This window comes from Triticum aestivum, chromosome 6D (genome assembly GCF_018294505.1).
Source record: "Triticum aestivum cultivar Chinese Spring chromosome 6D, IWGSC CS RefSeq v2.1, whole genome shotgun sequence".
NCBI classification, from domain to species: Eukaryota; Viridiplantae; Streptophyta; class Magnoliopsida; order Poales; family Poaceae; genus Triticum; species Triticum aestivum.
The window spans coordinates 440731283-440757213 of NC_057811.1; the positions used below are offsets into that span (position 1 = coordinate 440731283).

Here is a 25931-nt window from a genome sequence, read left to right on the forward strand (position 1 = left end):
GGAGGTAGCCCCCCGGCTACCCGGGCTCCGCGCCTTGCAAAGGACCTGCTCAAGGAGTTGCAGCCGGCGCTCCGGCATTAGATAAGTTGCCTGACGGCGTGGGAGCATAGCTACTAGCGAAAAGTGGCAGACGGCGAGCAGAAAGTGGCGGCGGTGGAGGATGGGAGGGGAGGGGGGAGGGGGATGTGGATGGGTAGGGTTTCGGTGCCGGCGGTCGGCTTAAATAGCCGGCCTAGGGCACTACGGGGTCCGCCGGAGCCGCACCGCGCGGCGATGGAGGAGACGTCCGTCGGGTTTCTGCCGCGCGCCAAACGTTGACTATTGTCAGATTACATTGCATGTTAGTTTTGTCATAAGTCAAATCTAGAAAGGTCTTAGCAAGTTTACACAAAATGCATCACCATCCGCGGCATATATGAGAGCAAATACTAACGTTTCTGCCGTGTGTCAGGCAGGAAATTTTGTCCAAAACCAAACCGACGCTCACGTTCTGCTGCCTGTCGCTCTGCCTCTGGTCACCCACCCCAGCCCGGCCTCCAGAGCGCCCAACTCGATAACCTCACGAGCCCACGACGCGCACGCCCGTCGCACCAGCCCCCGCACGCCGCACGCACCAGCACCCGCACCCACGCCATCCAAGGCAGCGGCCGGCCCCGAGCGCCATGGAGGCCGACGCGGCGACCCCGTCCCCGCCGGGGTCGAGGAAGCGCTCGTCCCGCCCCAGGCCCCGCCCGGACGACGGCCGCCCGGAGCCCTACCCCAGCCCCCGCGGCTCCCCCTCCCGCAGGAGCGAGCGCACGCGCCGGCCCCGCGCGCCCGCGGACTCCGACGCGGTGACCGCGCCCGCCGAGCGCAGGGCCCGCGCGCCCTCGCCCGCCCTCCGCAGGCCCGTCCGCGCCTTCCAGGAGGCCGCCGCGCTGGCCGCGCTCGCGGCCAGCGCGCCCGCCGCGGCCTCCTCCTCCGGCGCCAGATCCTACGGCGTGGTCTGGAGCGACGCCGACGAGGTCGCCCTCCTCAACGCGGCCGCCGCCTTCCGCGTGCGCCACGGCCGCGTCCCGGGCCTCCCGGACATGGGCGCGCTCTTCGACGCCATCAGGGGCTCCATCGCCCCGCACATCGACCAGCCCAAGGTGTACTACAAGCTGAAGCGGCTCAAGAGCAAGTTCGACCACGCGGTGCCGTCCGCGGTCGTCAGCCGGCACGAGCAGCGCCTGCGCGACCTCTGCAAGAAGGTCTGGGGCGCCAACTTCGGCCTGCCTGCCGAGAAGGATGCCGCGCCGGAGGAAGACGAGGAAGACGAGGAGGAGGAGCGCGGGCGCGGCAACGTCCCGGACGCGGCAGCCATGCTCCCGGTGGCCACCGAGGTGCTCGATGCGTACTGGAAGACGGATGGCCCGGCGCTGTCCGGGGTGTCCCTGGAGAAGGGGCTGTCAAAGCTAGCAACGGAAGACGCGAGATGGATCGAAGCCAAGTGGCGGCGGCAGCTGGATGCAGAAGTGCACTCGCAGATTAAGCGGCACGATCTGGCCAAGGAGGTCTACGGCCTGCTCCTTGACGCCATTAAGGGCCTCGGCCCCTAGCTCTGGTATGACTGTCAACTGTCATGTTGCATCTGGTCTGCAGGAAACTACCAGTATGCTATTTGCTTCACCAGTTTAACAACTTCTTGCTGGGTAATCAGCTTACAGTTGCTGTGCATTCTGTTATTTAGCGTCTGTTAGGGTCAATTACAGTAGATTTGCTTTGTAAAATTGCTTGGAAATTGAGTTAGAATATTTTGTGCATTCTTGTTATGTAGATTAGCACATTAACTTTACAGTTGCTTTGCATTCTTGTTATGTAGTGTCTGGCTATCAGAATATTTTGTCATAAATGGTAACCCTCTTGTGTGGTAGTATGACTTCGTTTCACAAAATTAGAACATCAACTGTTCCATTCCGTCAGCTAGAAGATACTGTTAAATTCTGCAGTTATGCTCCCCTTCAGTGCGAACGAAGTAACATCTTGTCGTTAAAACTGCAAAAGATTTGAACTCTAGCGTGCTAAAATAGCTTGGTTTCCGTTTGTTTACACTACTAAGCCCAGAAAATTGCATAACTTGGATCTCAGATTTAATTATTTATTCTCTACATCAGACTTGATGATGTCAGTTCTAAATTGCCAGCAATTCCTCGGTTCTTTGTTTTCCTGTACTCTAACCCTTAATTCGATATATCCATGCACATCCCATTCTCAAATACAGATACATACTACTTCAGCCATCTATTCAACACGTTACTACTAGTAACTGAGAAGCCAGGCATAGTTAATGATACAGCAAAGGCAGAAACAGTGTTGTTATAACTGTGCTTCTTCTATGCAATAATACAGTACGATCTATGCAATCTATGTCCCTACCCCACTTGAAATCTCTTGTTGTGCTTCTTCTGTGCAATGAAACTGAGATGCTGTCTGGACTTCTTGGTCTATGCATAATAATGACAGAATCTTCTATCTATACATGGGTAATGTTGGTTTCATATTCCTTAGAGCACCGGAATTATCTTGACGCCATAGTAGACATCTTCTACCCCACTTGAAATTTCTCTGAATATCTACATTGCAAAGTCAATACTTATAGGAATTCCATTTGTTTTGTGACCGGCTGCAAGTTTGCAATAAAGTTTACAGTGAGCTTTCTTGCATTGTCTTACCCGCTGAGCACTCAGCACCACGTGAATTTACCATCTCTTGTTAAGATATTTTGCGTGAGATATCCTCTTCCCTTGTTAGCATCCAATCATGTTACCCAAACACAACTGCTACTAACCGACGCTCCTGCAGGTACAAGTTGATGAGGTGCGCCGAGCCAGCCATGCCGTTCCTATAGGCTGATCGAGTAGATCTGCATTCAGTTGCTCAGTTACAAGACCTTATTATCGAGTAATGATCAGCGCCGGCATGCTGTAGCTGTACAATCTGCATGTCTCTGTCTGCTGCGTCTAGTGACTGTCACTTTGCTTTAGGTTCATATAGGTGTTAGTTTTGCTCTTCCTTAGATTTAGACCATGAAAATGATTCAGATGCTCAGCCGATTTGTAAACTGTTTTGTAACGTCTGTGTCCGTGGTGTTAGGCCTGCATTCTTCAACTGTAAGAATCCAGCATCTTTGGTTTTCATTGCTTGATGGTGTGGTGAAAATAATTTGCTCAACGTGTGTTGCTGAATACCCAGTTCCACGATCTGCCATTAAACAGTTGATTATTTTTCATATGCCATTGATGTTCAGAAGTTAGGCACTCCATGCGTCCATGCCAAATGCATTTTCATATTTTTGTTCTGTTGATGACCAGCAAGAGGCAGAGAACAATATAGTGCAGATTGCAACTTGTTGCCGTGCTGTTTCGCACGACACTGATCGCAAGTTCCGGTGAGCTTGGCAAGCATCTTCAGTGAGGAAGCCAGATGATGATATGATCGTGCAAGCAGCAGCAATAGCCAATAAGTAGCAATACAACCGCTACAGAGGACAATACAAGACATTATATACATGCATACAACATTATCAGTTGGGGATTCTGCTGGTTCATCTGCTCCTTGTTATTTGTCCCAGGACTCATGCGCTTGGGCTGATGCTGCTATCTTGGTGACTGGTGAGTGTATGCTGCCCCTCCCCTTTTTTCGGGTTTAGTCCACACCCCTATCGTTTTCTTGCGCATTACATTGCATGTTTTATTCTTCTGAAATGCATTTGCGCAAATTATGCGCAAAGTCATCATTGATATGAAACTATATATCAAATGATCAAATACTTGTTTTTGCCAATTTAGCTCTTGTTCATCATCTCAGAGGCTTGTGGATCAGCTCCTTGTCTTGTGATGGAAACACAAAAGGCATTATGCATGAGATGACTATAATTCCATCATCAGTTCCGAAGGACTCTATGGAGCTGAGCTCCCAGCGCTGTCAGCGTGAGGGGTTTCTGGATCAGGCCGTTTATCCCCGAGTGGCGGCACATCTCACGGATGCTGTCGTCGACGGTCACGGCGAGAGCAGCAACTATGAGGAGCCAGCGCCTGTTCTTGAGCCCCCTGATCTGGAGTGCCACCTCAAATGCATCCATGTCAAGGTCCAGGAGGAGGAGCTGGAAGGAGGAGCCGGCGCTCCCCAGCAAGGCCAGGCAATGGGCGCCTGACGACACCGATATGGCCTGGCAGCCGAGCTGCTCGAGGAGCTTCTGGGTCACCGCCCGGCTCATGCGGTCGCCTTCTGCGAGCAGGATCCTCAGGCCATTGAAGTGAGGGATGGACGACGACGTTCTTCGGCACGCGCGTGATTGCTGCAGCTGGAAGTGCAGGATGAGGGTGATGCTTTCGCCATCCGATGCCGACCACATGGTACCGTTCATCATCTGAAGAAATGAGGCGATGGATTGACAACCGGGAGCTGCAAAATATTCTTTCGGTATACCAAGTGAGTAGTACCAACCTGCACAATCTTCTTGCACATGTTGATCTGAGAGCCGGCCGGACTGCTGGGTGGCTGGCTGCATCCAGTTGATCTTTCCATGGCAACCTGAAACTCAACACATATGCTACAGCCTGCAGACAGATTTGGCCACACCGGGATGCAATCCTTTTGGTCCGCGCTGCAGCTTTTGATGGAGAATGAGAGACGCCCTGCTCCATCGCGCCGCCGACCAAGCACATCACCCGCCATTTGCAGCAGGAGATGGAAGACCCTCGTCTCGTCGCCGACGACCCACTCAGGCAAGGCGTTCTCCAGCTGGTACGAGAAACCAGCCCCGCCGCAGCTGGCCAGGCACCCCGCGACGCTCATGGCCTCCCTCATCAAGGAGCGCAGGTCGAACGGCATGCGGTTCACCGTCAACGTCTCCCTGTCGACGTCGTTCATCAGCGCCAGCGACAGGGTGCTCGTCCTGGCAATGGCGTCGGCCACGAGCCTCTGTTCGGGGCGCATGTCCTCCGCCTGCCGCACCATGGAGAGCAGCCCGATGATGGAGTACATCGGCCTTCGCATGCCGTCGCACATGGCGCTCTGGATGCTGTTGATGCCCTCGGTCGCCATCATCGCGTCCTGCTTGGCGTGCACCAAGGCCCTGTTCTGCTCGGCAAGCCTGTCGCTCATGGCCTGCCACTCCTCTAGGACCGCCGCGTGAGAGAGCGCCACGGCGACCTGGTCGGCGATAACCTGCACAACCTCCAGGTCATGGCCGCTCCACTCTCTGGAACCGGAGCCTGATGCCTTGCTGCGAAGAGCCATCACCAATATGGCATATGAGCTCGCCACCGGTGTCTTTCTTCCGTCGAAGTTGGAGACCTTGAGCATGGGGATCCGTATGGCAGCCACGGCTCCCGGCGGCTGGAGCTCGCCGCTGCTCGCCGTCGCGAGCTCCGAGCCTGGCCTGAGCACCTTGGCAGCCTCGCTTGCCATTACGTCGAGCACGTCCGGGTCATCCGGGGAGATGGGGGCCTGCGAGCCGAGCACGATGCGGACGGGGCCCTTGCCCCTGAGGCTGAGCTGGTGCACCAGGTGGAGGTCGTCGCCGGCGTCGCGGCCGGGCATCCAGACGGCGCAGCTGTGGAGCTCGAGGGCGTCGGCGAGGTGGAGCATGGTGGTGTGGAGGATGGAGTGCGCGTCGAGCGGGGAGCTGCGGATGCGGTGGGTGAGCATGCGGACGACGCGGGAGGTGGCCTCGACGCGGCGGCGGATGAGGCCGAGGTCGTGGTCGAGCTGGCGCGCCTTGGCCCGCAGGAACGCCTCCCGGAGCTTGGCCCGGATGAGGCGCGGGATGAGCGCGACGAGGGAGACGGCGGTGGCGAAGGAGACGAGCGCGGCGAGGAGCTTGGCGGCGGTGGAGGCGAGGAGGAGGCCCGAGGAGTGCGGGTGGGCGAGGGAGAAGACGGCGAGCAGGTGGGTGGCGCCGCCGAGCACGGCGAAGGCGGCCAGCTGCAGCAGCAGCCACTTGAGCGGCGCCGGGTCGGCGCAGGAGGCAAAGTAGAGCAGCTCCAGCGGGATGGAGAGGTAGGAGGCGGCGATGAGGAAGTCGCTCACCCGCTGGCACTGCAGCATCGCCTGCACCGCGCCGTCGTCCCCGCCGTCGCACGCCCCGCCGCAGTAGTACCGCTGCACCGCCCCCGCCCCCGCCGCCGCGAAGTGCCGCGCCATTGCTTCGGTTGTGGCTGGTCTGGTTGAGCTAGCTAGCTTTGTCCGAGCGGTCAGACTAATGCATGCAGTAGTAGTATATGCATGCGTGCAATGATCTGGTCGGAGAAGATGCCGACGTGGAGAGAGAGACGCGGAGGTGGCGGTTGATTCCGGCGCGGTGGCGCGCCGGGGAGAGGACAGGTGTGTACCGAACGCTGACATGCCCCATGCAGCGGCCGGCACCACCACCCTGACTGGCTGACAGCCCAACCCCAGCCCAGGCCTTGCAACAGAGGCATGGCTTCCTCTGAGAGAAAAACAGACCGGCATGTTGACAAACTTTTGAAAAAGTGAAGAACTGGGCAAATGCATCTTCTCATTTCGTAGCCACGCACTCTCCCAGCCTAGCCCAACTTTCCAAGTTCCCAGGAAGATGATCCATTTCGACCCATTTTCTGCGGATCTGCGTATTAATTAATTAACTGGACAAAAGAGCATTCAGTTTCATTGCGAAAAACTTGCTCAGAAATCCTTATTCGCTCCACTAGATTATTCATTTATTCCTGTTGTTACACACAGGTACGCAGAATGTTCTGCAGATGAAGAGAAGCATGTTCATAGGCATATATCACAAAAGAGCGGCACGCTTAGGAGGTATGTCACTGAAAGAATGTGTTGTTGGCTTCTCATGGGCCTATAAAAGGCTACGCTAGCGATAGCTCTCCCGCCGGGATTTTCCTCTTCACCAATTTCTCCCATGACTCGTTGGTTTCTTCTATCACCTTCAGGGCATATTCCTGGTTGCGGCAAAAAAGGATATAGATATATACCATCAGATATTGTATAAATAATATCTCTTCTGCGTTTCAGCAGGATAAACCAAGAAGCTGAGCTAAGATCGGGCTTACCTTGCTTGTGGGCTTGTTGCCGAGACCAAACCTGTTGGCGGGCTTTCCGTCTGGTATCTTGTAGTCTCTGAACCAGTCTCTGATGGCAGTCAATGTTCCCTGAATAGATGCCGCAAAGGTTTCAAAATTCAAATCAATGCCAACTGTGGAACTGGCCTGAACTTGGAAAAGCTACGATAACTTGCACATTTTTACATAATAAAAACCTAACAATCACAGAAAGGAAAAGGCCTCATGTAAATGCACTTGTGGTTGTTACAGAAAAGCATGTGGTAGATTACTAGTCGAATAGTTATACTAGGAGTACTCGGTGTGTTTTCTTTTCAATGCCATGAATGCAATCTAAATATTTCTGACACTCATATCTGGACTATATTAATTAGGGAAAATGAGTACAAAGAGAACATCCAGACGTAGGTGCAACTGAGTTGCTCACAAGCTACTTAGCTGAGGTCAATACTAGAAACAGAAAACAGCGCTCATATGATATGTGTGCATATCCTACTTTCCTTAAGGATATACAGGCACCAGATACCAAAGCAGAACAAGGATAACAAACACTAAAACATACGGACAAGGACATCAATCATACCGGAAAATGCTCCTCGACATCATCTACATCATTCACAAGAGATGCTTTGGGATCATCCAGAGAGATGGCCACAATTTTCCAGTCAAGCTCTCCCTCGTCAATCATTGCTAAAGCTGCCAATGGTTTCACCCTAAGAACATCCCCAATATTGGCCCGTCTTTCACCAATCTCGACAACATCAACTGAGAAAGGAAGTCAAGGGAAAGATATATTACAGTGAGGATAGAGCAAATATAAAAACAATGCTCATCAAAGATACTAAAACAGAGAAGTTAACTACCAGGATCATTGTCTCCAAGTGCTCCTTCAACATCAGCATTTGCAGCTGTCGGGTCCTCCCATGTCTGGGGAAGTAACCCGTAGTTCCAGTTGATGTTGTACCTGATATAACAGATGATATCAGGAATAGCCACACACAAATTTATCAACAGGGGCAGTAGTTGCATAAACTGATTGTCTCAATTGCCTTGCTAGCAAGCAGGGGAATTTCCCACTTGAAGCTTATGCCAAATAAAAGCTCAACAAGAAAATAAGTAATTCAGTAAGGGGCTGTTTGGTTTGCACATATAAGGTTAGGCAAGTTTGACCAACTTAGGTGGGTGTTTGGTTCAAGCCACGCCTTAGGCAAGCCATACTAGGGCCCCACATGACATACACACAAAAAATGTGGCAAGATTCCCTTAGGCTTGCCAATTTGTGGCTCTCATTTTGTTGAACTAACCTTAGGCAAGGTTGGCAAAAATGCGTGGCAAAGGGTGGCAATATAAGGTCTAGAACCAAACAGCCCCTAAATATGCACACTAACCCCTTTTCAACAGGAACCAAGATAAGGCATGAAAGAACAGCTTAAAATTTCTTTTGTCAAGAAAAACGACCAAGCACACTTAAATATTCAACAACACACTTCAACTTGAACCAGTACAACCTAGCTATGGTCAGTAAAGTTTTGGTGGCATTTAATTGTAGAGATTTTTAAGAGCACTCTCGATTTGATTTCATAAATATGAACAGTGTATCCTCACGAGATCTGCTATTTTTTAGATGGGCATATGAAAAAAGGGAACCAAAGTAGACTTAGAAGTGATCCCACTGCCATACATAGGAGAATATAAAATCTTGAAGAAATCCCTAAAAGAGACAAGTCCATATTACAACCCTGAACTCTGAAACTGCCTAAGATTCAACCCTGAAGGCCTGAACTATCAAAACCGGCTAGGAATCAACCCTCCCCTCTCCTCAAACTGGTTTTTGCTGAGGCCCCCTTTGTTTGGGCTATAGATTCCTGAGAATCACTATGGCTGTGGATTATTGAAAATCTGTTGTGGTTGTGGATTTCTGAGAATCTAAAGCTGGATGTTTGTTTACCCTGATGGTGGATAGTGGTAGGAACCGTAGGGGTTGTGAAATGTCAGCAATGTCCTCAAATGCTAAATTTGACATTTATATGCTGATTTAGGGCAAATTAGTTTTATTTCGAGTTTGACATGTATGTATACTAGTTAAGTGCAAATTAACAGATTTCACATTATTTGCACGAGATCGTGCAAAGAAAAGGCTCATCCAGTTCACTAGTACAAACAAGAAAAAGGAGCAATCAAGGCGTGGGATGGTTCGAGGATGCATTCGTGCCAAGCTAGCCATTGCTCATCTCTGTACGGGAACTAGAATGGGAACATATCAGCCATGCCAACACCGTTCACAACGCACGAGACCTGGCAAGGAGGCGATGCCGGAGCACTCCTGTACATGGATGTGCACGGCTTCAGCGCTTACCCGGCAGCTCGCGGAGATACAAGGGATGGAGGCGCATGTGTCCACCTTCACGGAGACGTACTGGCCTCGCGACCATGGCCGTGTTCTTGGGCGACGGCGTCAGCGAGCTTTGCCACGAGCCCACGACCATGCTCTCCCCGCCTCGTGCTATCCCAGGTGAAAGGCCACGCGTCGGAGTAAAGCGGAGATCATGGGAGGCGGAGGCGCAACAGTAGCCCATGGGCGCCACAGCAGGAGACGGCCGGCGAGGCCGGCGTCCATGGGCGGTGGCGGCGGCTGGGGGAATATATACATCGGGACAGACGAGTCGCTTGGAGGGTTGAGGTGGTAGTTTCATTGGAAACAGGGGCAAGAGTTCAAAGTGAATCGTTTTCTTTTGCGGGGGTTGCAGAATCACTGGAATCACCAAAGTCGCCGCTTCCGGCTTCGCTCGACTGATAGTTCATTTTCTAAAATCGATTCTAAGAAGCTACTTGAAAATCCAACTTGTTTGTTTGGGGTTCTGATTTTGAAAGGTCCAGAATCTGGGAATCTATAGCTGAAGCCCAAACAAAGGTCACCTGAATAGGCCTGATTTTGATGCGTTAACCGACCAGTCAGCAGCCACATAAGCAAGCCCACTTAAAATATTTTTTGACCAAAAAATGGAAGTGCCCATAAAAAATTGAAAAACATCTAAAAAATCAACACTAATATAGTGATCATTCTGGGAAAGGTTCACACATTTTTGCCAAACAGACTAAAAGTTACACTCAAATTACATTTTCACCCCCTTTTATGGTCAAATTTTGATCAAAAATTGAAAACATTCTGTAAAATTAACACTAATATATAGTGATCATTCTGGAAAAATTTCACACATTTTTACCAAATTTAAAATACACTTAAATTACATTTTCAGCCCCTTTTTTGTTCAAATTTTGACCAAAGAAATGAAAGTCTCCATAAAAAATTGAAACCATTCTGCAAAATTAACACTAATATAGTGATAATTCTGGGAAAGTTTCACAAGTTTTTGGTAAACAGATTTAAAACTACATTTAAATTATATTTTCAGCCCCTTTTGGGGTCAAATGTTGCCCAAAAAATGAAAATGTCCAGAAATAATTGAAATACTTCTGTAAAATCAACGCTAATGCAGTGATAATTCTGGCAAAGTTTCACACATTTTTGCCAAGCAGACATAAAAATGCAATTAAATAACATTTTCAGCCCCAAATTTTGACAAAAAGATGGGAGTGTTCGGATTAAAAAAAAAATCTGATCAACACTAACATAGTGATCATTCTGGGAAAGATTCAAACATTTTTTCCAAACAGAATTAGGAATGCCCTCAAATTTTGACCAAAAAAGGGGCTGAAAATGTAATTTAAGAGTATTTTTAAATCTGTTTGGCAAAGAAGTGTGAAACTTTCACAGAATGATCACTATAGTAGTGTTCATTTTACATAAATTTTCATTTTTTCCTGGACACTTCCATTTTCTGGTCAAAATTTAAGTTAAGTGGACTTGCTTACTGGGATGCTGACTGGCCGGTCAACGGATCAAAACCAGGCCTACTCAGCGAAAACCAGTTTGAGGAGGGGATGGTTGATTCCTAGCCGGTTTTCATAGTTAAGGGTTGAAGACGGTTTCAGAGTTCAGGGTTGAATCTTAGACAGATGGAAGAGTTCAAGGTTGTAATATGGACTTCTCTCTCCCTGAAATAAAACATATGGCGGCCTCTATAGCCTTTCTACATTGAAGTAAAGCTTCCTGACAGTGATTGATGCAAGACTACTAATCTCCTATTATTTCTCCACTATACCACAAAGGAAAGCACGAAAAGAACTACCACTCTGCCGGTTTTTCTTCCAAAGTTACCTTTTAAATAAAGGACAACAACAAAACCATCGGTTGGTGCAAAGTTTGCTAATATAAAAACCTACAGTGACAAGCAAAGATCATGTGTTTATCTTCATATTCCCACTTACGGTTACGGACAATGACAATCTACAGTGAAAAGCAAATGTATTTGTCTTCATATTGCCACTTACAGTTACGAACAAAAAAAAAGGGCAGCCCGGTGCATGTAGCTCCCGCTTGCGCAGGGTCCGGGGAAGGGTCCGACCACTTTGGATAATCAACAGTGACAATAAACAGCTTAGTCATAGACATTCCACCACAACACTTTGGATAACTGTTTATCTTCATATTCCCACTTACGGTTACGGACAATGACAATCTACAGTGAAAAGCAAATGTATTTGTCTTCATATTGCCACTTACAGTTACGAACAAAAAAAAAGGGCAGCCCGGTGCATGTAGCTCCCGCTTGCGCAGGGTCCGGGGAAGGGTCCGACCACTTTGGATAATCAACAGTGACAATAAACAGCTTAGCCATAGACATTCCACCACAACACTTTAGTTGGTACCACTAGAACACATATATGAACTATCAGTATAAGTGCAAGTTTTCTCTTCATATTGTCACTTACAAATCTTCCAATCAAGGTTAAGTTGTCTGCCAGCATTTCCACAAAGGATCATCAAATTGCCAGAAAGTACACAAAATGTATCTTCATATATGCCAATTTGCATAAAAATTGTAACCCTTAAGGTTAGGCCAGACAACAGACATATTTACTCACCAATAATTCCATAGTCTCAGCCATAAAGGCGAAAAAGACTAAACATTTGAGTGGAGACTACAACTACTCTCTTAATCCTACCACAAATTCGAGCCACCCATTACGGCAATTGAATTATACCAGCTAAACTCATGAGAAGGATGTAATCTCCAACTTAATTCTCATGGCCACTAAATTTCTAGAAATCATAACCATAAACTTTGCTACTCCCTCTGATCCAAATTAATTGTCACATCTTTGGTACAACTTTAGTTCAAAGTTGTACTAGAGCTGCGACAATTAATTTGGATCGGAGGGAGTACTAAAATTGTAAAGGCGCCAATATTTTTTCACCAAATTCATATCATGGGGATGCCCTCTTTGTAACACACTGTTTTATCCTCTTAAGGCTCTAGAACCAAAAAGGAAATAGGAGTTCTGGCAGTGCAGCAGGAAGTCCAAAACTGTTACTAACCTCTAATCTACTCCATTCTTCGTTCTTAAGATGGGAGTAAAAAGCTTGAAAATTTGGTAAACTTATGGCATTCTCTTCTTATCGATGAAACCTCTAGCCCACTACTTATTTTTCCATTTAAAAGGGCCTCACAGCCTCCCAATCATTTGGCTCGCTAATATAGTCCCAACTTAAATTTGTGTGATTCCAGTTTTGACACGGAAGACGCAATACTTTCACCAATAACGTAAGTTACCGCATTTGGGGTCGAAATTTCCTTGGTTTCAGAGTCCTTACGGGTAGTAACGAAGGTTGCCCTTCTTGGTGTCCTGCTTGATGGGGGTGTAGGCCTCGTCGGTGGCGACCTCCATCTTGGCGCTGCTCTCCTTGGGGATCTCCACGATGAAGTGGAACGCCCCGTCCCCGGCGCGGAGCGGCACGTCGTGCCACGGGGACACCTTGCGGCCGCCGCCGTCGACGAGGAAGACGCGGTAGTCGAGCGTCTCGGGCTGGCCCTGGTCCTTGGGCTTGAGCTCGGTGGGCCTGAGGAGCGCGGTGGTGGTGAGCCCCGGGCGCTGGAAGCGGACGGCGGTGCGGGGGCGGCAGCTGCTGCGCCGGAGGCCGATGCCCGCCAGGCGCGTGAAGCGGGTCGCCGCGGTGGCGGACGCCGTGACCGCCGTCGCCATTCGGGGTGTCCCTGGGGGGTCGCCGCCGGGGTAGGTGAGGAGCGGGTGGAGGTGGCGGCGGCGGCGGTCACTGCGGACTGGAAAGTGGAGCTGCGGATGACGAGGCGATGAAACTTTTTGCGGATTTTGCGTGGTGGCTACGGGCTATGCTAGGTGGGCCCTCTTGCTGACAGATCTCGAGAATGTTTCATGGGCCACGTGCAGGGCTTGTTCGTAGGGTACGCTTAGGCACATTTGGATGCTGGGCTGAAAAATTGGGCTCCCAGTGTGGTACGTGCTTCCATTCGTCTTTCCTCAATCCCTAAAAAAATTCGTTGCACTAAAAATAATAATAATCATTTCCCGTTTGGAATACCAGAAATTAGAAATGCAGAAAAATGTTGCTTGGATGTCACGTAGAAAAAACAGATTAATTGTAGATACAAAGTGAGAGAAAATGGAGTAGGATCTTATGTGTGGTTTCCTCTAAAATTTATATGGAATAGGCCATTCCATAGAAAAAAACAAAGAAATGTAGAACAACAATTTCTTTGTTCCAAATGTTACAAAAGAAACATTTTCTATGGGAATCTTATCTTCCAAAATTTTTACACTAGTCTTTTGTACCAAACGGGGCCTTAAAATCTGAAGGAAAATAACTCACATTATAGTTATCTTTTCACATGTATAGGTAGAAAACACAAAGTACAACATAGGCGTGCATACAATTCACATTACTTACCCACCCTGTGCGTTCAGTTTATTCAGTTTACATTGTTCGGTTTATACGGTTTTTTGGTTTGTATGGTATTAATACTTCAGTAAATACGGTATGAAATTAAAATACGGTTTGGTTTCGGTATATACCAAATTATTTTGGTATGGTTTCGGTATATACCATAATAACCAAAGTTGGTGCGAATTTGAAAATGACGTAATAATAATTTGCAAATTTATGACTCAAAACACATACTCCCTCCGTTCCAAAATAAGTGTCTCAACTTTGTACTAATTTAGTACAAAGTTGTACTAAGGTTGAGACACTTATTTTGGACGGAGGGAGTACTATTTTACACAAATAATATATAGCTATATATATAAGTACATATGCATGCATTGATTCATCTGTTGATGGTTATGGACGTGCTTAGCATTTTAAAAGATAAAAATGACTATGTTATAAGAAAAATTTATGTGCTTAGTAGTGAATTTGACTCATGTACAAGAAAAATTACAACTTGTATGGTTGTTCATCTCAAAAAATATAAATTTATTTTTTACTTCGGTTTATTCAGTTAACCGTTCGGTTTTTCGGCATATACCATAAAAACCAAAGTTCAAATCGGTATGAAAAGTCCATACCATACCGAAACCAAAACCCATAAAAATCATAAAATTGGTTCGGTTTGGTTTATTTTTTGTATGGTTTTCCGTTTCGATTTTCAATGCACAAAGTGATTACTTACTAAAGATTAGAGTAAGTTTCAAGATTGACTAAATCACCATAAGCTCCTCGTTGTTGATAGTATATCATGATGATCTCCCTCAGAGAACAATTTAGCATTACTTGGACACATGAGGCGCCAAACAATGATTGTTTCTCGCCTAGCCGTCTCTCGTTTCCTTCTCCTTCCCCCACACAAGGTGGCTAGGGTTTCTCCCTCTTCTCTAGCAAGGCCGCTATTCCCCTCCGTCTCCAACCATCATTTAGGCACGAGGAGACGGATCGGTTCTTCGTATGATGTGTATTTTCATTTTGTGTAGGTTTTTGTTCATTCATCTTAGCGGCAATGTTGAGGCGCCGACAACACCGCAGAGATGGTGAGGCGGCAAAAACATCGCGGAGATGGTGAGGCGGCAAAAACATAGGGATGCATTCTGCATGTTTGTAAAATTTCGTGATGAAATAAATTTTGCACAAAAATCGCAAAGTATCTTTTTCATCACTTGTTCGAACTTAAATAAGTGTATTTTATATAAAAAAAACAGGTTAGGTGGAGCCGGGGAGGAAAAAAAATCTACACTCAACAAATAGCAAGTTATTTCTGCCTACAAGGTCAGGATCGATTCTTCTTGCTGGGCAAATGCCACATCATGGATGCCATGTCACGCAAAAACACCTTCTCCAATCTTCTTTGGGGTTGCAACTTAACCGGTATCGAAAGTTGAAGGTTGTGCAGTAAGCTTAAGTTCAGGGTTGAACCTCAAACCATATGGTTAAATTCAGGGTTGAAAAGTGCAGCACCTTCTCTGAACTTAAAGAACAAAGTCAAAATCAGCAAGAACAAGGCATTTTGCAGCACGAGGATACTTCGTCGGAACAGGTTCTTATTAGAACAAGTGTACGGTGTAATTTTTATCAGCAAGAACAAAGCATTTTTCAGCACGAGTAGACTTCAGAGCGGGTCCTTATTTAGAACAAACGGTTCTAACATCATTACTGCAGAACAAACGGTCATAATCAGCAAGAATAAAACATTGTGCAGCACGAGGAAGACTCGAGAACAGGTCCTTGTTTAGAACAAACGGTTCTAACATCATTGGAACAAATGGTCATAATCAGCAAAGAACAAAACGTTGTGCAGCACGCGGATACTTGAGAACATGTGCTTGATCCCGAAGACGACACCTGAATCAGGAACAACAGAGGCAGGTAGCACAGATCCGTCGTGACAAGGGAACGGATCGAGAACTGACGGTGCGCGGTGGCGTCTCCATGTAGAAAGGTCAAAAACACATGCGCTATCCAGCTGAGCTAGGCATCGATTCTTTGCGAGTGATGAATGAGGAATCCGTTGGGTGGCGGTGTGTCCGGCTACGTCGGTCTGGATGCCAGGTTCAGTTTCCATTTGCAGGAACATGCTCGATGACTCCGTTGAGAAAAGGTGAGGAAGATTATGCTGGGTCACGCACAAATGCCGCCGAAAGGATCTCTTTCCTTTTTGAGGGGAATGCTGCCGAAAGGATGTTTGGCGAGGTGCATTAACCTCCGTGTGGGTTGGCTGAGCAGCAGGGGAGGAACCAAGCAAGCAGCACGTTTGTCTGCAAAAACAGGGGCAATACTTAGCTAAGTACATTTTGTTTGTATTTAAGGTCGGAGTTGAAGTCGCAAAATGTCTATGGAAATGCTAAAAATCCGACGGATTCTTAGACGGATTTTCATGGAAAATCTAACGTTTTTCATGGCAATTTACGTTGGCGTAAGAATGGTAAATTTAGTTTGCAAGCCTGACAATTTCTTAGCAAAACTATGAACTGAAATGAATTTGTCATGCTCGCCAACCAAACTTGCCATCCCCGACAAACATATTGCCAGATGAGGATTCTTAATCATGTGGCGAGATTTGGTGTCAGATGATTTAGATATATGTAAGGGTTCAAGGGCGGCAACTGTGGCTCGATGTCTCCATGGCGTTAGTCCTATAGGGGCATGTGCACGAAGATTCCCGGCTGTCATCGACAAGGTCAAGCTGGCGGCAGGGGAGCGGCGACAACCGTGCATCAGCGGCTTGTTTTGACGGCAGTAATAGCCGTTCGGTGGTCTCAGAATCTTAATGTAATTCTTAATATGTTTGAGATACTTTGTACGGTCGGTAAACTTTTATAATAGATTTGATCCTTTTCATAAAAAAATACTTTGAGTAATAAATATTTGACTCTGAACTTGATTATTTGATATTTATCAGCATGCATACTGTTACTAAATCTTTCATCTATTATAACCATTTGAAACAGAAATGGGGATCAATTTCAGCCAAGCACGCAGGCAGGCACGCCAAGCTTGTGTGCACCTGTCATGCATGAGGGAGTGGATAAGCGCTGGGCGAGGATGCCACACCGGCCGGCCGGATAAGATGCAGAACAGGAGTACGTAGTAGGGTTTTTCATTCCTTCCAACAAAAGACAGCATTACATTTATTTCCTCGCTGCAAAAGGAAAAAAGCAAGCAGACGATACCCCGGGCCGGGTGGCCCTGCAACTCCAGCCACGGGTAGTTTAAGCTGACAGAGCATGCATCCCGGGCTTCAAAAGCCGGAAGTCATTGCCGCAAATGACAATGACATCGACGATGGCATGCGAGCACCGGCAGGGATTGAATATTCGAAGGCCGATATCTCGTATCGGCTGTGTCATCTGCTTGTAGTGACAGGGTTAGCATTGCCATTTGTTTAGTTAATCTGATCGAAAGTTGCAAAGCTTTGGGCGGAAGCGGCTGGGGCTCGTCCATCATGCATGTATCGTACGCAGGTGGGAGTAGGAGTTAGCAGGTCGCTGTAGGTCCATAGCTACGACGACTTGCTTTGGCGAGACGACCGCCGCCGGTGGGTGGTGGCGGCGGCGGTGTAATTTGTTCTCCCCAGGGAGAACGCCGATTGGAGGCGAGGGTTGGCCACTGCAATGGGCCTACGTACCTCTTTCTTTTTTCCTTTGCATTGTCTTTCTCCCGGCTGGGCGATCACTGACGTTGACCGGCGAGAGAAAGCACGCCATGAGTGCGTGCGTGTGTTTCATGCCCGCCAGACCACTGATTCCCATTCCCATGGGAACTGATCAAGGCGGTGTGGAATGTGTGATGTAACACACGATCCGGTTAGGCTCGTGGTTTTTTTTTAAGAAAAGGAGGATGGCCCCCGGCCTCTGCATCTGGGCAATGCATACGGCCACTTTATTAATTATTCTCACAAGACCTTACAAAGCCATACAACAGCAAGACTAAAGCCATCGTCTAAGCAACAACTCTCGCAACACCTATCCAATTGATAAAGGGGCGCAGATAGTCTGGGCCTAATACCAAATAGACATCACAGCCAAACCTAAACATCTAAGACCTGAGGTCCCAACCAGGACGCCTGCCGGGTATGGGGCACCTACCAGTCCGGCGCACTCCTCAACCAGGACGCCTGTCGGGTATGAGGCCGCCGCAGCCACCTGCCACCAATCCATCTTCAGAGCTGTACTGTTGCATGTACCGTGCCAGGTCTCTCTGCCATCGACGCCACCACGACGCCCAACAGCGTCGTCCTCCTGCGCGAGTCCATCCTCCCACAGCGAACTCTGAATCTGCACCGCGCCACGCCGTCAAGATCCGTCGCCATCAGTGTGTAGGATGAAGCACCGCTCCACCAAAGAATCCGTCCTCTGGTCCCTCGATCACGTGTGTACCTCCAAGAATGACGCCCCCAAAGGAGGAACGACACCGTCATCCGATCATCCGATCTAGGGTTTCCCCCGGAGGTAGCAGAGAGTGGCCTTGAACTTCTCCACGGCGATGCCTTCAAAAAGGGAACGACGCAGATAGCGCCGCTACCGCCGGCCTTAGCAGAAGCCGAGGCAAGTTTTCACCCAGATCAGTTCGAAGGGATCCAACACTCGTGCCCGGGCCGCCGTCACCACCAGCACCACCAGGCAGACCCTGGAGTACCGGCAAATCAGCAAACCGCCGGCACCACCGCATCCACATCGCCGGCCACGCCGGGCCGCCGCCATCCCCCGCGCCGTCCGGGTCAGAGACGGAGCCGCCGACCGCGCACAGGGACACGCCTGCACACGCCGGAGTGCCGCCGAGAGCCCAGCGCCCGCCACCGCTTGCCGAAGCCAACCGCCGCCCGAGCACTGGCGCTACCGTGGAGCCATCAGATCGGGGAGGAAGACGTCGCACGCCGACCATCCTCGCGGACCCCTCCGCATGCCCGAGCGCCGGCGCCACCGCGGCACCATCAGATCGGGAGGAGGAGAAGCCCGCGCCTCGTCGCCCCGCGCAAACCACGCCGCCGCCAGCGCCACCAAGCAGGGAAGCCCCGCCCAGATCCACCGGCAGCCCGACCTGCCGCCGAGCCGAGCTCCGCCGCAAGGGCCGGCCGTCCCGCGCCGCCCAGGATCCTCGCGAGGAGGGAGGGAGCCCTGCCGCCGCGACGCACGCGCGGGCTTTGCCCGGCGGCGTCCCCTGGCGGCGGCGAGGGAGAAGAAAGGCTCGAAAGGGGAGCGGCGGCGGCGATCTAGGGTTCTGCCCGGGCCGCTCGCGGGAGCGGCACGGGGGACGGGCAGAAGCGGGGATACCACACCCATCAGTTAGGCTCGTGGTAATACTGGCCAGAGACAAGATCACCATCTGTCCATTTGGATCAAACAGTACAGTCCGATGTGGCAGTGAGTCAGACTTACTCAGCTAAGATTGCGGCAGTTTGATGGACTTTTGTTCAAATAACTAACCCTACCCACAAGAGATCGACATCACTTCTCTCTTTCACGTGTATGGCACGGAGCAGCAGTATATATGGTACTTCCTCTGTTTCCTTTTATAAGATGTTTAGATAATTTTCAGACAAAGCACAAAACAGTTCAATGTCAACTGTCCAAATCGTTTTATAAAAAAGAAAACGGAGGAAGTACTTTAATAAGTTATTATCTGCAGCTTAGTGACACATGGTACAATATTGAGTATACGAGTCCTTGACGTATGCGGGCTAGTCAGCCTAGCCTCCCCGACATGGCAGAGAGAAAACAAAAACCAAAGCCGCGAGATGGTATAATGGAGAGGCCACAACCTCCACCGTGTACTTTCGTGTCAAACCAAACACAGCTCTATCCCTTAGAGCATGCCTAACCGGCCCCTTGTAATTTAAGTGTGATTTTTTCATAGTCCCATGTAGATACACCTTATACCTAAACCATCCAGTTTACATTAAGATCCGTGTTATCTTCACATATGAATTTCATTTTTTTGTTTCTTCCAAACAAGAGAAACATTTGACCTTGAAACCTTGCAGCTCAACGATACACAAGTGCCACTCTATGTATAAAATCTTTCTGATTCTTGTATGAATTTTTTTTTCAAATTACAAATTTTGAATAAGTTGCACCATTGTAAAAATTCTTGTTGCGCTATAAAATCCCCAAACATGTCTTCACATGGTAGTACTTGTGTGATGTTGATCCGCAAATTTTTCAAGTTTAGATGTTCTTTTATTTAGGAGAAACAAAAAAGAGAAGCTCGCCCACACAACCTTTGATGCAAAAATGTACGGCGAGGATAGAAGATATAGCTGTATGGCAGTAGAATCACAACTTTCCCATAATTTAACTCGTCCAATGTCTCCTCAAATCTTAACTCCTTAAATATAAGAAGTTAAAAAGTGATTACTAACTTAATCCTTAAAACTTAACTCCTCAATTTTTGAACACAAATTCATTTACTTTTAGGCATGGCTCAAAGTGTAGAGCTGCCTGCTAAGAGAAGCAAATTTGAGTTAAGTTTCACTACTCAATTTACTTCATTCAATGATATCTTAGGCACATACTTCACTGGTTCTGAACTATGAGAACTAACCCAAAGAACATAACAGGAAAAATTACACACTCGAAAAGAAAACATAACTTCCTTGACTGCTCTTACAAGTCCAATCAATACCTTCTTCATCTTTCGCTCTTCTCTGTTGACTTTGCTTGACATGCACAATTGTTTCTTCTCTACCTCCCCATGAATAAATTTGGACATTGCATTCTCTGTAATGTCATCTCTAGCAACTAGTGCACCAACATCCAATAGACCTCTCTTGATCAATACATCAATGGATTCTTCTCCCAAAACCAAAAGTTGCAACCTTTTTGCATACCATCAAGCAAACATTGAGCTCAAATTATTTTGAAACCATACAACAACCGCACAATATTGCACTCACTTTGTCCAGTTCACATTTGTAGAAGACCCATATGGGGTGTTCTTCCGTCTTCGAGACCCGGTGCAGCACCAGCCACCAACAGTCGTCACACTTTATGATTAGCAAAGGGGAGACGACAATTTGTTGGGTGAGGGCTAAACATGGCCGGCCAATGGACGAGGATGTGCCGGCAGTCCAATGAGCCATGAGATGCGAGCGCGAGAAGAGGAAGACATACCGCGAGGAGCCCCGGAGGCTGCGCGGTTCGGTTCTCGACGAAACGCGACGACACAAAGGCCTAGGTGCGTCAGAGACAACAACGACATCGACATGCGTAGATGCTTCGACTTCGACGATGGCGATGACTGATGAGGGAATCGAAGTGGGGCAGAAGGGCGGCATGTGCTACAGGGGGTCCGCGGTGGTCCGGTTTAACTCAAAACAGAACTTTTTAAGTAGTTAAAGCCTTTTAGAGGAATGTCTAGAGATGCTCTTGCCAGTTGCCACCACACACTCACCCATGCCTCATTGGTACAGCAATCCGGCATACATCTCATCCGTACCACACCAAAAAACCAACTTAAACTCGTTTTCCCTAAATTTCTCCTAAAAGCAGTTTTCTGAAAACCCAACATTAAATCACTTGAACATTGGTGATACATCTTAATTACGAGCTGATTAACTCATTGACAGTACGCTGATCCTCATCTAGGTTAGCTATTACACACACCATGCACGCACGCATGAACATGTATGGTTGTTGGCACAAGAGCACTAGTTAGCTCTAGCTAGGGGCAAGGTGAAGTAAGCCTCAGCTAATGAGCCCAGTTCCCACAGACGTTGACTCTGTCGGCTTCAAATTCGTCTCCTTTGCCCGGAAATGGAATATTAAAAACTGGGAACGGAACATACAGCTAAGCTACCACTAACGCAGGCGCATCCATGACTCGGATCCACCGATCGATGGCTACACTACGCTTTGCATCCACCTCCTGAACCCTGGGTATGCGTACTGTGCGCAGCAGCGTTCGAGCCTCTATATAAACGAGACAGCAGCCGCGGTGTGAGCTCATCGCCTCATCGGTCACATTGCTGGCGTAGTGGTTACTTCCCGTCGAGCTACCATAGCAACAAGAGAGTGAGTGAGAGAAGAAGAAGAGGACTTGCAATTGGAAAAGTTTGAAGTGAGGAGAGATCGAGAGGATCATGGGCATGGGGTGGAAAGTTGTGAGCGATGTGAAGCCGTACCTGGCGATGGTGCTGCTGCAGGTGGGGTTCGCCGGCATGTACATCGTCGCCGTGGCGTCGCTAAAGCGCGGGATGAGCCACTTCGTGCTCGTCGTCTACCGTAACCTCGTCGCCACCGCCGTCATGGCGCCCTTCGCCCTCTACTTCGAGAGGTAACGACTCATCTCATCCACGCATCGCATATCATGGCCTCGTTTCGCATGCATGCATTGGTGCATCATGCGAAATACGTAGTCACGTGTGCATGCCAGTGAACCGCGCGTGCATGCATGTTCTTTGCCAATTTTTCCTTGGACACACATTTAGCACATGAGTCGCCATATATAGTACAGTCTAAACAATATGCTATACTTGGAAGTTTGGAACTGTGAGCTCCCACATGCATGGATGCACGTTCATGTAGTTTTTGCCTCACAGCTGCAGCACTTGCACATCAACGATGACCCCGAAATGGCTCGATTATTTGTTCCAGTTCTCGTTTAGTACGTTCGACAAAATTCCGAGGGAGGGACAATGTACATGAATCAAGAGAAATGGGTAGATTGGGAAGATTAACAACGCCAGCTTGCCAATCGAGCAAGCACACGTATAGTTTGCTCAGTTCTTTCTCATTTTCGTCTCATTTAGATGCATTGTTCTTTTCTTTTTACCTGGAGATACCTTATTCCCGATCGACCAGTACTCTGGACCAGGGCTTATTCTTCATACCATATTCTGTTTTGCATCGGCAAAGCAGAATAATTGTCACGCGTTATATGAGCTAGCATCTGCATGTGTATGTGTATATATGTGCGTGCCTCAGCCTCATCATGCAGCATCGATCTATATATGGATGGATCCACCAGAATATCAGAGTGCATTGATTAGCATAAGTAGAAAATGGCACATAACAAAGCAGGTTATGTGTGTGCGTTGTGCCGTATGTGTGCTTACGTACGTGTAAACGCACTTGCCAACCTTCCACTAGCCCTGCCCTCATTGGTACCATGCATGGAACCCACATGCCAGCTAGAAGCATGCATACTAGGTACTCGCTCCGTTCCCAAATATAAGTTTTTTTTTTAGAGATTTCAATGCAGACTACATACAGATGTATGACGTATCTTAAAGCATCTTCAACAGACGCGCCAAATAAAGCGCCCGTGAAAAACATGGCTTTTAGCGCGCGCGCCCCCAAAAACAACGCTCCAGCAGAAGCTGTAAAATAGAGCACGCACAAAAACAAAGTTGTAAATTTAGCGCACGCGGGCTTCGGGGTTGCAATGTTGGGGCGCCGGCTTGTGCGCGCGGGCTGCTGCATCCGGGGCTGCCGGGTTGGGCGCCGTGTTTTTGTGCGTCTGGTAAACCTCCCATGCGCAAAAGCACTATTTCAGCGCTGCAAAACTTTTTTAGCGCGCGTCTGTTGGAGATGCTCTGAGAGTGTAGATTTACACATTTTACTCTGCATGCGTAGTGGAATCTCTAGAAAAACTTATATTTAGGAACGGAGGGAGTAGTTTAGTTCAATTAATTTTTACTCTACCTAAATCATGGTTCATGCTCCAACTTGTGCAGGGGACTGAGGCCAAAGATGACAATCACCATTTTCATCAAGATCATGGGGCTCGCATTCCTCGAGTACGTCCGTATGGTTGATTAATTCTATCGACCGTCGTCTATCCATAGTGATCATGTGCAAAAATCTTGTTACTGACATGTGGCTTATTGGGTCGTTACCTCGCAGGCCTGTGCTTGACCAGAACCTCTACTACATGGGCGCGAAGCTGACCTCGGCGGGGTTCGCTGCCGCGCTGATCAACATCCTCCCGGCCGTCACCTTCGTGCTGGCGCTCATCCTGCGCATGGAGAAGGTGCGGCTGCGGAGCCTGCACAGCCAGGCCAAGATCGCCGGCACGGTCCTCACGGTGGCCGGCGCCGTGCTCATGATCCTCTACCACGGCCCCGCTGTGCAGTTTCCCTGGACCAAGGGCCAGCATCACGCCAGCGGTGCGGCCGCCGGCGCCGATGCAGCGGCGTGGCTAAAGGGGACCATCATGGTCATCGCCGCCTGCGTGGCCTGGTCGTGCTTCTTCGTCCTCCAGTCCAGCACGCTCCGGGATTACCCGTCGGAGCTGTCCCTCACGGTGCTCATCTGTGGTGTGGGCTCGGTGATGAGCACCGGCGTCGCCCTCGTCGCCAAGCGTGCCAACACTCAGGCATGGGTCATCGGCTTCGACGCCCGCCTCTTCACCGCCGTCTACGCCGGCATAGTGTGCTCCGGCGTGGCGTACTATGTGCAGGGCATCGTGTCTAAGCAAAGGGGCCCGGTGTTCGTCACAGCCTTCAACCCGCTCTGCATGATCATAACCGCCGTCATGGGCTCCATCATTCTCAAGGAGGAGATCACTCTCGGAAGGTACACTACATTTCTTCATTACCATGTCAGGATCGACAAAGACATATACTTCCTCCGTCACGATTTATTGATCCACATGATTTTTTGGTGAGCATATATTTCTCGACCAAAAATGTGTTATGTGCTACAAATATATTTGTATTGTTAGATTTTTGTTCAAAGAAAATCTTTAGTGACATTAATTATTTTTAGAGCATACAACATATATTTTGTTAGTCAAACATATAATTAAAGTTTGACCCAAAATATGAGTGGAACTAATAACCCAGATGAAGTATTACATTAGTGCAACAATGCTAATGATACCCTTTCATTTTCTGCTTTCAGTGTGATTGGTGCAGTGATCATCGTGGTAGGGCTCTACTTTCTCATATGGGGCAAGAGCAAGGACAACGTCAACCAAGTCTCCGACGACTTCGTAGCCGGTAGCAGCAAGGGCGCCGGTGAGCTGCCCTTAACCTCAGTGACTAACGGCAACGGCAAGCAGCACGAGCTCGGGAACGGCAAGTTCAACGGCGGCTATGTGTTGAACGTCGAAACGCCGGCGAGCAATGGCAACTAGGAGTACTAGCTAGTCAAGAGGTCGGACCATATGCCGATCGAGCAGTCTGTCTAACTATTTTCCTGGTAATGCATGCATGCATGGAGACGAAATTTTTCTTCATTTTTCTTCTTTTCAGCTTCTCCCCTGTCATGTGAGAGAATGATCAGCGAGTGCTGGTTATACCAAGTGTAACGGCCGAGACCGCATGTACGTGTCGTGATCGCTTGCTTAATGTAACTTGAGAATGCCTAAAACTCATCTAGATAAGATATAGTTTGGCCTTATTCACCTGACATTGACCTCATCATTGTTGTTATTGTGGTTCAGTCACACGTGTTATCCCTACACCATCAACATGGGCTGTCATTGGTCATTTTTTCCCCTTGTGCTGCCTTTTCCGGTTGTTATTTGGGCCGGGCTGGCCATGTTTCATATATGTCTATTTACGTAGTTGAGAAACAGGAAGGAAGAGCTTACGCGTGCATCTTCTCATCCCTCCGCTCGCTCGCGTCGCCTCGGGGGGGGGGGGGGGGGGGGGGGGGGCGACTCGGGCGCCCCAACCGCCGCCGCCCTCGACCGCCCTCCTCCCCTTCTTCCCCGCTGCCGCGAAGGAGGCCGATGAGCGAAGCTCGCCCGGCGGACGGCGGACGGCGGGCCTTCCTCCTCTCTTCATGAGGGGATCCTCTGGCTGAGATGCATCGGCGTCCCTGGGCGTACAGCATGGAGGTGGAGTTGGCGCGCTCGGGCGGCGGCCCGATGGGATCCCGGCGGCGCTGCGGGGGCTGGCGGCGGCGGATCTGGGGTTTCCCGCCCCAGATCGGTTCTCCTTCGGGTGGTCGGGCTCAGGCGCCGTCCGGCAGTCCTAAGCGGTGGTGGGCGCTCGCGTTGGCTATCCTCCTTCACTGATCTAATTGGGGGTGGCCGAAGACGTTGGCGTG

At 49.0% G+C, this 25931-nt stretch overlaps 4 protein-coding genes across 4 annotated transcripts; 2 read left to right on the forward strand and 2 right to left on the reverse strand.

Annotated features, from left to right (window-relative positions):
• The first annotated feature begins 500 nt into the window (after positions 1–500).
• On the forward strand, positions 501–3252 carry LOC123145675 (uncharacterized). Its single transcript, XM_044565143.1, has 2 exons — positions 501–1585; positions 2824–3252. The coding sequence occupies exon 1, from the start codon at positions 663–665 to the stop codon at positions 1578–1580; it is 918 nt and encodes a 305-aa protein (XP_044421078.1). The 5' UTR covers positions 501–662; the 3' UTR covers positions 1581–1585; positions 2824–3252.
• A 201-nt stretch (positions 3253–3453) lies between these two features.
• On the reverse strand, positions 3454–6519 carry LOC123145674 (ethylene receptor 4-like). Its single transcript, XM_044565141.1, has 2 exons — positions 4468–6519; positions 3454–4390 (listed from the first exon to the last, which is right to left on the reverse strand). Exons 1-2 carry the CDS (start codon positions 6517–6519, stop codon positions 3905–3907), a joined length of 2538 nt encoding a protein of 845 aa, XP_044421076.1. The 3' UTR covers positions 3454–3904.
• A 130-nt stretch (positions 6520–6649) lies between these two features.
• LOC123145676 (soluble inorganic pyrophosphatase 6, chloroplastic) lies at positions 6650–13291 on the reverse strand. Its single transcript, XM_044565144.1, has 5 exons — positions 12781–13291; positions 7928–8028; positions 7648–7829; positions 7056–7154; positions 6650–6944 (listed from the first exon to the last, which is right to left on the reverse strand). Exons 1-5 carry the CDS (start codon positions 13167–13169, stop codon positions 6852–6854), a joined length of 864 nt encoding a protein of 287 aa, XP_044421079.1. The 5' UTR covers positions 13170–13291; the 3' UTR covers positions 6650–6851.
• An 8721-nt stretch (positions 13292–22012) lies between these two features.
• On the forward strand, positions 22013–25011 carry LOC123141880 (WAT1-related protein At1g44800). The gene is made up of 4 exons (XM_044560949.1): positions 22013–22206; positions 23609–23671; positions 23778–24449; positions 24777–25011. The coding sequence occupies exons 1-4, from the start codon at positions 22013–22015 to the stop codon at positions 25009–25011; spliced, it is 1164 nt and encodes a 387-aa protein (XP_044416884.1).
• The last annotated feature ends 920 nt before the right edge of the window (positions 25012–25931 follow it).

Excerpts from the sequence above, each read along its gene's own strand:
- LOC123145675 (XM_044565143.1), top strand. The coding sequence starts at position 663 with ATGGAGGCCGACGCGGCGACCCCGTCCCCGCCGGGGTCGAGGAAGCGC.
- LOC123145674 (XM_044565141.1), bottom strand. The coding sequence starts at position 6,519 with ATGCATTTGCCCAGTTCTTCACTTTTTCAAAAGTTTGTCAACATGCCG. Across the intron at positions 4,391-4,467 it reads TGTGCAAGAAGATTGTGCAG|ATGATGAACGGTACCATGTG; the intron begins GTTGGTACTACT and ends TCATTTCTTCAG.
- LOC123145676 (XM_044565144.1), bottom strand. The coding sequence starts at position 13,169 with ATGGCGACGGCGGTCACGGCGTCCGCCACCGCGGCGACCCGCTTCACG. Across the intron at positions 7,830-7,927 it reads ACTTGGAGACAATGATCCTG|TTGATGTTGTCGAGATTGGT; the intron begins GTAGTTAACTTC and ends TTCCTTTCTCAG. Across the intron at positions 7,155-7,647 it reads ATGTCGAGGAGCATTTTCCG|GGAACATTGACTGCCATCAG; the intron begins GTATGATTGATG and ends GCATCTATTCAG.
- LOC123141880 (XM_044560949.1), top strand. The coding sequence starts at position 22,013 with ATGGGCATGGGGTGGAAAGTTGTGAGCGATGTGAAGCCGTACCTGGCG. Across the intron at positions 22,207-23,608 it reads TTCGCCCTCTACTTCGAGAG|GGGACTGAGGCCAAAGATGA; the intron begins GTAACGACTCAT and ends CAACTTGTGCAG. Across the intron at positions 24,450-24,776 it reads GAGGAGATCACTCTCGGAAG|TGTGATTGGTGCAGTGATCA; the intron begins GTACACTACATT and ends TTCTGCTTTCAG.